Source organism: Amborella trichopoda, chromosome 9 (genome assembly GCF_054954075.1).
Source record: "Amborella trichopoda isolate Santa Cruz 75 chromosome 9, AtrichopodaSantaCruz75HAP2 v2.0, whole genome shotgun sequence".
Taxonomy (NCBI): domain Eukaryota; kingdom Viridiplantae; phylum Streptophyta; class Magnoliopsida; order Amborellales; family Amborellaceae; genus Amborella; species Amborella trichopoda.
In genome coordinates this window covers 13,266,713-13,277,976 of record NC_142344.1, presented here as the reverse complement: position 1 = coordinate 13,277,976, position 11,264 = coordinate 13,266,713, and the positions used below count along the sequence as shown (strand labels likewise).

The 11,264-nt window shown below is 35.4% G+C and overlaps 1 protein-coding gene and 1 non-coding gene across 2 annotated transcripts; both read left to right on the top strand.

Annotated features, from left to right (window-relative positions):
- The first annotated feature begins 1,240 nt into the window (after positions 1-1,240).
- TRNAE-CUC (transfer RNA glutamic acid (anticodon CUC)) lies at positions 1,241-1,313 on the top strand. Its single transcript has one exon. It is a non-coding gene; the product is annotated as a tRNA-Glu (tRNA).
- Positions 1,314-2,438: 1,125 nt separating this feature from the next.
- LOC18424379 (uncharacterized) lies at positions 2,439-10,696 on the top strand. Its single transcript, XM_006828967.4, has 2 exons — positions 2,439-2,778; positions 9,925-10,696. Exons 1-2 carry the CDS (start codon positions 2,655-2,657, stop codon positions 10,569-10,571), a joined length of 771 nt encoding a protein of 256 aa, XP_006829030.2. The 5' UTR covers positions 2,439-2,654; the 3' UTR covers positions 10,572-10,696.
- The last annotated feature ends 568 nt before the right edge of the window (positions 10,697-11,264 follow it).

Sequence of the window (11,264 nt, the reverse complement as noted above, 5' to 3'; positions counted from 1 at the left end):
TAGCATGTTTATAAACCTTTGTATCATAGGTATGTATCCGTGGATTTGGGAACATGTATATAACATTCATGTTTGACATTTTAAAAACAAAAATTCGGACACTCGTTGAAATCTTCTTATAAAAGTATTTCAATGTAGTATTTCAATGTGACCTTATACTAATCTCCATTTATCGCAATAGACATTCTTTTGGTTGAAGGACCAAATATTGAATCTGACATTTTTAATACTCGTATGTGTCAGACCCTAATACACATAACATCTTTGTAAAATCAGTCAAAGTTTTGGAGATGCACTAGTCACGTGGCATGCGGTATGCAATCAGGGTCCAACCATCTATCAAGGCCTTCATGGTAATTATGGTTCACGTCTGCTTTCATCACAAGAAATGGGCGGTGGATGCGCCATCTGTGTATCATAAAAAAGTTATATATATATCCTATGGAATTATTACTGATATGTATATATATGCTATTCCTTATATGAAAGGTATACTATAGAAGGTGTACCAAAAAAGTCAACTTGCAAAAGTTATTTTGGTCTGGGTAAAAATTTTATTTTGCTCCTAATTATGAAATTCAAAGCTCCAAATATGGTGCAAGTTAATTAAATCTTTACGCACTTGAAAATCTTGAAAATGTACTGTCTAGATAATGTGTTATAAGATGGACATTGTTTTTTAAGACTTGATATTAAATTTTTTTTTGTAGCCATATATCTCTAGGTCAAGATGATTAATCAAATTATTTTTGACATCTGAACAACCTTTTTAAATAGATTTTTAAGATGCATCTTGCTTCTATAGTATAAGGTTGGGAGCCGGTTTCTATGCAGCCACACCTGCATATGTAAAAATGCAGGCCTATTAATAGATCTATTTTTTAGATGGATTTTTGGATTTAATTTTTAAGCACATGTAATCTTTAACATGGACATCATGAATATGAAAAAATTAATAAATTTTAAAACCTATAAATAATAATTTTAGTAAAAAAACATTTGGATTATTAGTTTCTATTGTTTTTAGATAAAACACCTACTAGCATCCATCTTTAAGATTGGTGCTTTACACTTTTTGGACCGCATATGTAGTAATGCGGTCCAGCCCGCATGAGATATCATGGTAGTGACGTTGAACGTAAAAGTACACGTGGCATCATAGTACACGCGGACGCTGGGAAGGTTAAGTTGTTTACATTATACATATGTTATATATTAAAAAGTCGCACATCTTTACCAATCCGTTGTAGTCTAGTTGGTTAGGATACTCGGCTCTCACCCGAGAGACCCGGGTTCAAGTCCCGGCAACGGAATGTGATTTGTTTAGTGCTTAAAATTAAGTCTTATTTTTTGGCTAAATATATTGAATTAATCCTCTAAAGAACAATAATCGTTCTTATTTTTTGGCTAAATATTAAATCAATCCTTTAATAGAATGCTTCTAATTTTCCAAATTAATTCTATGTGCTTTTAATTTGCCGAAATTAATTCTTATTTTTTGGCTAAATATTAAATTAATCCTTTAAAGAACAACAATCATTCTTATTTTTTGGCTAAATATTAAATTAATCCTTTGATGGAACAATAATTCGTTGTTGCTAAATATTAAATTAATCTTAATAGAACAATAATCATTCTTATTTTTTTGGCTAAATATTAAATTAATCCTTTAATAGAACAATAATCCGTTTATTTTGCCTCTAAATTTAGTGCTTTTAATTTGGGTCTAAATTAATTCTTATTTTTTGGCTAAATATTAAAATAATCCTTTAAAGAACAACAATCATTCTTATTTTTTGGCTAAATATTAAACTAATCCTTTGATAGAACAATACTCCGTTGTAGCTAAATACTAAATTAATCTTAACATAACAATAATAATGCTTATTTTTTGGCTAAATATTAAATTAATCCTTCAATAGAACAATAATCCGCTGTAGTCTAGTTGGTCAGGATACTCAATTCTTATTTTTTGGCTAAACATAATAGAATCTTTTTTTTTGGCTAAATATTAAATTAATCCTTCAATAGAACAATAATCCATTGGAGCTAAATATTAAATTAATTTTAATAGAATAACAATCATTCTTATTTTTTGGCTAAATATTAAATTAATAGAACAATAATCCGTTCTAGTCTTGGTTAGGATACTCAATAATTATTTTTTGGCTAAATATAATAGAACGGCAATCATTCTTATTTTTTGGCTAATTTTTAAATTAATCCTTCAATAGAAAGATAATTCGTTGTGGTCTAGTTAGTTAGGATACTCGGAATCACCCGATAGACCAGGGTTAAGGCCCCGGTTGCTTTTATAAATTTTGACTCTAAATTCATTTTTTTAATCCTTTAACAGAACAATAGTCAGTAAATTGTAATTTTTAGTAGTATTTTGGTAAATTTTCGGTGCATAAAATATCATACGAAATGAAAGATGCGTCGTGTATGGCTATCATCTTCTTTTTTAAAAAAGTAGCTTGGACCATATATTTCTTATAGAAATCGTAAACAATATTTTTCCTTTTTAGAAATGATTTAAATGATATTGGTAAGGGCAGGTCCATGTGAAAATGTAGATGTTATAGATCCCACTTTTATTACCGTTCACTAATGGAAACGTTCGGTTTAGATGAACCTGGCCTATCTGAATTCCAATGTGCCGCTTCGCATGTCTTCCTATGGGTTACTTCTCAAATTCAGTTCAATTTAGTTGTGCACCTCTGCAACAAGCAGAAGATCTCTCTCTCTCTTTCTCTCTCTCTCTTCCAGCTGAAAAAGGTACGGTCTTCCTTTGCATCTTATTTATATTTCTTGTTTCTTTTTCCTCTTTTCTTTTTCTATTGCTTTCCTTTTTTCGCTCTTCTCTTCTTTATGGCCTGGTTTTGATCTCATTCTTGGACCATTGATTTTATAATGAAATGATAGATTCTAGCTTTTGTGAAAATGGGAAAAAATTCCGTTGCTTCTGCACGCTTCACTTCAGCTTGGAATCAGATGGCATACTTTTCATGGATGAATTTGGTTCCCCATGATCAGTCGTGTTTCAAATGTTTCTTCAATCCCTGAGCTTCTTTCATATTCAAAGTATCTAGGATTTACAGTCATATTGTGTGTCATGTGTTAATATTTCTCTGTAATATTCAAGTTTAGGTAGTAGTTATGCTTCAAAGAATAAAGACATATTGCGGTTTCATTTGTTCATAGTTGTTTGATTTTTTGTAAGTTTTGATTAGTCTACTTAGTTCTTTGTGACCATATTGTACTCTTGATCACATTATTTTGTTTTAAATACCAGATGTGCTGGCAATTTGATATCCATTCTCAAAAGTGAAATTGGGCCAATCTCTTTTCCCTGATTCAATTGATGCTCAGAGCGAGTATATTTGTCACATGACTGTTATTCTTTTGATAATTTGCTAATCTTTTTTGTATTTTATTTCTCTTCGGATAAGTTCCAATAGGTGCCATGCAATATGTGTATCTTAGGGTTTCCTGATTGGTTTGGGTCCTTTAAACTACCTTAACTTCATCTCTTAGATGATTTACTTTATCCAATCTCATACCTGGAATGAGGTATATCTCACATTGAATCATTTAAGGGTTACTTTGAAGCTAAGTTTTGATGAAAGTTCTTTATGGTACTCCGGTCCTTTTAGGGTGGGGTGTATGGTAAAGGACTGTTCCCTGTGATTCAAAAAGCAGACCGCCCAGCGCCTAGGCGGTCCAGAAGGCCTGGGCGCATCGCCTAGGCCTAGGCGGTAGGCTGGCGCCCAGCGCCTAGCCGGGGATTTTCCTCTGTTTTTTGGGCAAAAAATTAGGGTTTTTAGAGCCAAATTTAGAGAGAGATAGCCCCAAAAAACTCTAGATTATGGTGAATTTTTTAGGATCGAAGGATTACTCAAAGTTAACAAAAATTGATCAAAACATCACCCATTGGTATTTTATTTACTTTGTAATGTTTTGCAAGTTATTAGGGGGTTTTTTTAGAAGATATTGAGTATTTAAAAGCATCTTTGATGTGGAAGTTTGATGATCGAGCAATCAAACTCAAAGTAAGTGATTTTTTTTATTGTTTTAGTAATTTGCATTATTTTTTAGATGTCTTTTTCGGGATCTAATAGGAGTGGTGATCTCGGTTGGAAATATGGCTATAACCCTGATGCTAATGATAAAAATTGCACAACTGATACTGACATAACTGCTGAATGCCAGAATCCTTATTTGGATTCAACTGGCCCGCCCAGGTTCTGGGCGCCCGCCTAGGCACTGGCCTCCCAGGACCCCCCCAGGCACTTTTTGAAACTATGACTGCTCCCAGTGCCAGTAAGGTTGTGATTGAAATCTGTCATTGACTTCCCAAAGCCTTCCTCCCATACTCTAATGTAGGAGATTATTCTCTCAAACCATTTGGTTGGAGAATGTGTATATTATGGAAGAAAACTTGGTTGGTAATCATAAAAGGGATATGAATTTCCACCACATGCTTTGTGAGACCAACTTGGGAACTGACTTGTTGTAGATACTCTATTGTGATAATAAGGTCCTTTCCTCATATGCGGCTTTCCTCTGGAACACCTCAAGTGTTCTTACCTTTCTATTTTTTTCTCTACCATTTCATGAAGGCTCGAAGAAACAACATCTACTTCAAGATTTTTTTCAACGAAGTATTCCATGCATTGTTCTCAAAAATAAGGAATTTGATTTGTAATGCATTTTTAAATATTCTTTACATTATGGTAAAGATTAAAATTGTTTTGATCATTAATACCCTCTTTTATAGTTTCTTATCTTTTTTAGAAAATTTTAAAAATAGCCCTTGGAAAATATAAAATGGGTTAAAATCCAGTTTTTTCGTTAATTTTCAACTTCATTTGAATGTGTTTTGTTTTAATCATTCTTTATATGCTTTTCATATTTTAGTAGGTTTTTTTTTGTATTTTTTTTCAACACTTTTTTGACCGGCCGGGACTGGCCCTGTTAAAGCGGTTGAATCGGGCGATTTACCGGTTAGGCCGGTTAAACCACTTCCAGGCCCATGTCCGGTTAACCGTTCTGGTTCGATTTTGTGAACACTGATTCCATGTGAATTTTGAACTGTTATCAATGGATAACACTTAATATGTAGCTCTTGGTTTTTTTAAGGAGTGGGACAGTCAGTGTAGTGATAGAGACCTCTTGAATGCAAGTCAAACCAACCATAGTAATAGCGACCTCTTGATTGTAAAGTCAAACCAACTGTCTTTTATTGCTATTTTAGATAAGAGGGCACTGCAAAATGCTTGTACATCACATAAGTCTTATAACTTAGAGATTTGTCCCACAAATATGGGAATGACTTCATAAGATTTCACTATACGATAAGCTAAAAACTTGGATGACCAAGGCTATCATGGCTAAAGTGGAAAGATTACCAAAATTGGCTCAAGTGATATGACCAATTCCTTTTTAATTCATCTCTGGAGTAGTTTCCTTGATCTCAGATCCTGAGTCACCAGACGAACAGAAACATGGTTCATGTAATTTTAAGGAATATCAAGGGCTCTTGAAAGGGCGATTTTCCCAGAGAATGAGGAGTAAGAATATACTGATCCAACTGGGGGACCAAGAATATACTGATCCAACTGGGGGACCTGATAGAGCTGTTCATCAGTGATATGCACAGAAATATGGCAACTGACAGGATAATGACAACCAAAACATAGACAAGTCACCAATCTTTGATATTCAGTGCCATTTCAAACAAGCAGTTAGATGTTTTCATAAAAGAGTTATTTTTTGAGAAGTCTTGGAAGGGCTAGAACTAGTGATTAAGTTTTCTAGGATTGTCAAGTGATTAATTGAGGGGTCAAGTTCCTACTCATCAAAATGTGTCCACAATGACAAGTAGTTCTCCCAGACAGAACTCCTCCTTGTCTTACCAATTGTCTTGTTGTAATTGCATGTCTCATGGCACATGGCTAGAGTCCATAATTTTAACCACTAGACGTGTTGTGAATCAGATGTTTAGTATCTGGCCAGCCATTACAAACAAATAAAGGGAATATTTTTGGGGAATATTTAACAAGATGAGACTCATTGGGTCATGAGCATCCTGGCTGGAGTCCACAGATCTCTTTGCGTGGATACTCTGTTTCCAGTATTTGATTTTCTTTTTTGGGTCTTTTCTTTTTCCTTTTCAGTTTCTATTATTCTTTGATTCATTCTTATTCCCACTGGGGTGTTGGATGTGGTAGTCTTTTATTGAGTAAAATACTTTGCATATTTACTGAAAAATTAAGAAGCACAAACCATCATGATAGGGGTGGGAATTGGGTTAGGTCAACTCGATGGATCGACCCTACTAGGTCTGGGTATGGACCCAGATTATGGACCCAACGGGTCCAGATCCGGGTCCAGCTTAGATCTTTTTGGGTCGTGTCCAGGTTGGGGTCACCTCAACCTGATTCAACCCAGTATATATTAGTATAATTGAATTTTAGCAATATTCAGTATATAATGTAAAATATACTATATATATATTATTTATGTATAGACCCAGCTGACTTGGACCCAACCCTGGTCCCGGTCGAACTTATAACTAGTCAGGTCGGGGTCGATGGGGACCTGACCGACCCATTCCCACTCCTACATCATGAAGACTTGGCCAGGATAATTCAATAATATGGCTCGCAAGATACAAAACAAATCCTCCTGAGATCTGTACTACTGTAATTGAGGTTAGTCAAATATGTATTTGTCACATGCATGCAAAATTTTATTGAGATCCACAGGTTGAGCATTACTTCAAGAGAGTATATTTTTTTGTATCTTAAAAAAAAAAGTTCAAAATTAAGAAATGGCTTTTGTATTTTTCATAGAGACCCACTGACGAAATACAAGGAAGGGATAAACATTCAAAAAGAAAAAAAAACAAAGCAAAAAAAAAAAAAAACAAGAGAGGGATGCATATAAAATCAGATCAACCTTTAAAAGGTATTTGTCTGATCAATAGATGCTGCACAAGCAGTTTCTCCAAGAAAAGTTGTAGATCTCTTCTTTTGTGGTTTTTTCTCTTTGCATCTTCAAATCAGAGGCCAAACAAGCGTGGAAAAAGGTCCTAATAAATTATTAATAACTTGGAGAACAAAAGCCTTTACCTGCCCTGTAATATGTTGTCATGCCTTTCACATGTCTGACAAACCGTTTCATTTACAATGCCATGCATATTTAGATCACAGTCTGCATTTGGAGTTTTATAAGTCAATCCTCCATCACTCAAACCTTGATGGCCTTCAGAAGCTTTTGTCTATGTTTTTTTGGTGCACAATTTCAGTTCGGAACTTGCACTTGTATTACATAAACCATAGTATCTCTAATCCATTCATGTCTTAGGGTAAAGTCTAAGAGAGTGTGCTTGTATGAACCAAACCCTTCATTTCCTGTTGTAATGGTTCCACATCCTTGTCAAAATAAAGGTATTTGGGTATCCCACCATTGTTTACGACTTGCTCTTTGGTGCAAATGCCATAGACTGAATGCATCGGTGTTTTGCTTAATAGAGTATTTGGATATGCAATATTTATAGAGCCGCGTGGGGATTGTCAAAGCACTCATTTAGAGTGTTCCGTAAGATAAGTAATTGACAAACAGCAAAAACCATCTTCACTTTTTGCTTTTATGGTGCAAACCCCTTATGGATTTCCTTGATGTCGTAGCAAAGCAAGTGGTGGCTACAAGTTAAGCACTTTGAAACGAGTTCAAGATGAAAGGCACTTCAAAAATTGTGCTTTATGACCTAATGCAAGAGACATTTCTTTACAGGTGACTTTGTTTGTGTGATGCATTTCATTCAAAAGCAAGTGCTTCACTTTGCGAGGAAAAAGTCTAAAATGAGTGCTTTGCTGTACTTAACATAAAGCCACTTCTTTAATATGATATTAGCTGCTGCAAAACATTGTAAATGTTTGAATTCCTTAATTAACAGAGCTTTTCAAGCCTGCAAAGCACTTGAAACTGACTCCTTACTTACCAACAAAGCCCCTAAATGATGTTCCTTGTTTTTTTGGGGTGAATATAATTGATGTTCCTTTCTTTGCTTGACATTTTTTTCGTTTTGAAATACGTCTTTGCTTTACATTAACACACTATTGTAAGATGCCTTCTGTGAGAACAATCTAGAGTGAGACCTTTGCTTAACCAATAAAGCACTGAATAGGAGTGCTTTTCTTGTGCCTGCCAGTTACTCTGCTAGGACATAAAAATAACCCTAGTAGGAACTGCTATCAGTAGCTTTTCTTCGGGCTACCACTGGCTTTGCAACAACAAAAATCATCCGAAAGATATCTTTCCCATCGCTAGAATGCGTTAGAACATCTAATAAGGTGGGCTGGTTGTGTTCATTTCCCACCCAGCCTTACTCTCATGTGAGTTTTTTCTTTCCAATTTTATATTTTTAATCTCTGATCAATAGCTAGGCTAAGCTTGTTTTGGTCTCCTTCCCTGAAGTCTTAAACAGACTCCGAGTGGGCGATAAAATTGATGTTTGGTTTAGTCGGTTCAATGCATTCCTACTGGGGTTTTTGTCCTTTTCCCATTTTTGGTGGGTGGGGGGGTTTGGTGGGGGGAAAGGGGGTTGTGTGTAATGGAAGTGGCAGAATATTGGCTGACCATTTCTTTAGGCGTGTTTGCATATGGCTTATAGCTTGGCATAAGTTTTTTTTTTTTTTTTTTTTAACACATTTTCGGTGTTTTGCCCATATGATTACCATACATGCCATGGATACTGGCCCCATGCAAACATCCATTTATGCAGGCCTTGTTTGTAAAATCACGCTATCCATGAGTTTCACACCATCCATACATGCCCTTTAATTTATACTTTCCTGTTCAGCTAAAACACTTCATAAAGCATTTCAACAATGATAAAGATTTTAGACCTTTAAATTGGAGTAGAAGGCAGCCCAATATGTAATGCGATATATACCAGATCGTGGATGTTACCCCAATGTGCCGGCCCCAATTCCCATAGGTACTATAAACGGTTTCGCTGGGCTGCTGATCCTCCTTGTAATTTGTCAATGCATTGGTATAGTAGCCTCCTTCAGCATTGAGACCACAGCACCACTGAATTATACCATGATATGGGGTTATGGTTATGAGTACTTTCTGAAGTTTAGTTTGATAGTGCCTGGTTCCCCTATTACATGAAAAATGATGCCAAGGCCAATGCTTTGCCGTGGTCTGGTAAGTTTTTATGGGTATTTGAAGCTAAATGCTGCTGATCCCTTTGGTTGACTTCTTACTTTCTTGTGTTATCTTTGCACAGCCAGAAGTCATGTAGTTGTTGGCATCTTTGGTATTATAGAGAATAAATTTACCAGTGGCACAATTTGGCTCTGAACTGTTTAATTGATGAAAAAGTTAATTTTTATATGAGATTTGTAAAATTTGAGTGACAGATCTCTCTAGTTCTCTGTAAGCGGCCTTCTGTAACTTAAAATTGGATTAGGTAAGTTGTTGAAGGCATGAAAGCAACGTTTGCAAGCAAACTGTTACGTTAGTTTAGCTTCCCTATTTCAGTAGTGTAGTTTGAAATTGTAGCAAAGTTGTGGTAAGTTTTGTGTCTAGCATGTATATGCCAGAAAAAGATGTACTCTCTCTAGTTGTGACACCAGATGCAGTTAGTGTTGTATGAGTTAGTAAGCTTTTGTTTATCTCATCTAGTGTAGGGCATATTATCAATGGGTAGGAATCTTGTATGTAATGCAGTGGAATTCATTGTGGGCAAAGGAAAGACCTAAAACTTGCGAATTTTGGTTGTTTACACTCATCAAAGCACTCATTTACCTGTAATTTTGGAAGCGGTTCGATATTTTCTGAATGCAAGCATAGGTACTGTTTTTACGAACTGTTTAAATTAAGTGTATTATCTCATTTTCCATGTAGCAATGTCGATAATGGACGATTTATCAGAAGGAATTGAGGCTTTATCATTTACTTCTGAGGAGCCAAACCATAGGAACGACCAAATTACTCCAGAAGACGCAGCCTGGGTAGATTCCTGTCTTATCAAAGAATTGGGGTCCCATCCTATGTCTATGAATGGCACTTTAGATGCACTGAACGAGATGTTCTCCAATATACTCAACCCTGATACTGTATCAGATTATATTGCTTCCTTCCCTTATTTTGACAATAGTGGAAAAATCGAAGAAGAGTCCACCTCTGTGGTCCACAGTTTTCCTCAGAATTTATCCCCATCCTCTGAGAACATGGAAGAATTTGGGGATCTGGGTCTGGAAACAATGGCAGGGGTGGAAGATGGAGAGTCCCTTGAAGATATTTTTAAGGTGTGGGATCTTAACACAGAGTGGGAGGATGATGACGTTGAACTTTTGAAACAATTGACCGAAGCTCTTGTGGTATCGAAGAGACACTCACCACCTGTTCTAAATCGGAGACTGGATTCTGGAGAAACAGAGGGGCTTAAGGACATGGAACAATCATTTTTGGATGAAGAAAGAATTAATGCTCTCACTGCTGGCTTGAAGAATCTATCATTGACCCAATTTTCTTTCGATGACTTAAAGTAAGCTGCCCTTTAATTTGTACAGTCTTTTGCTAGCAAGAATGTATATCTTTTTAGTTTTGTATTTGGATAAATTTACGAACTTCTCTTATCTATGCGCATGGTTTGCCTGCTTGCATTTCCCAGTCATTTGATGTGTAATTGATAGCAGATGGGCAAGCTTTTTATGCTTCCCCTACAACATAAAACTTATATACTTCTCCTTATCCAACCCTCTATGCTGAATGGAGGGCTAAGATTGCCCCAATCTCAATGTCACGTCTCTACACTAATTAATTTTTAATTTTTTTTTATAAACTATTTTGATACCAAATTTTGTACGCTCAATCCTCTATTAAACTCGCACTAGCGAAACATATAAAAAAAGTATTTCCAAAAAAATAAAATGATCAAAATACCCCTGAAAGTTTCAAGGGGTATTTTGGTCATTATGTTTTATCAAAAAAATTATTTTTAATATTTTTTATAGTTACGCCCTAATGAGAATATGGCATGTATCAAATTTCATATTCATACAATTTGTATAAAACACAACTAAAAATAAAATATTTTGAGACGTCGGATCTAAAATCAAATGGTGAGTGGCTCTCTTGATCAAAATTGGACGGCTGGATGGTAGGGGAAGCATAGATCTTCTATGCTGTAGGGGAAGTAAAGAAACCTTTCCCTATGCAGATTGAGTATATACATTAGCTTA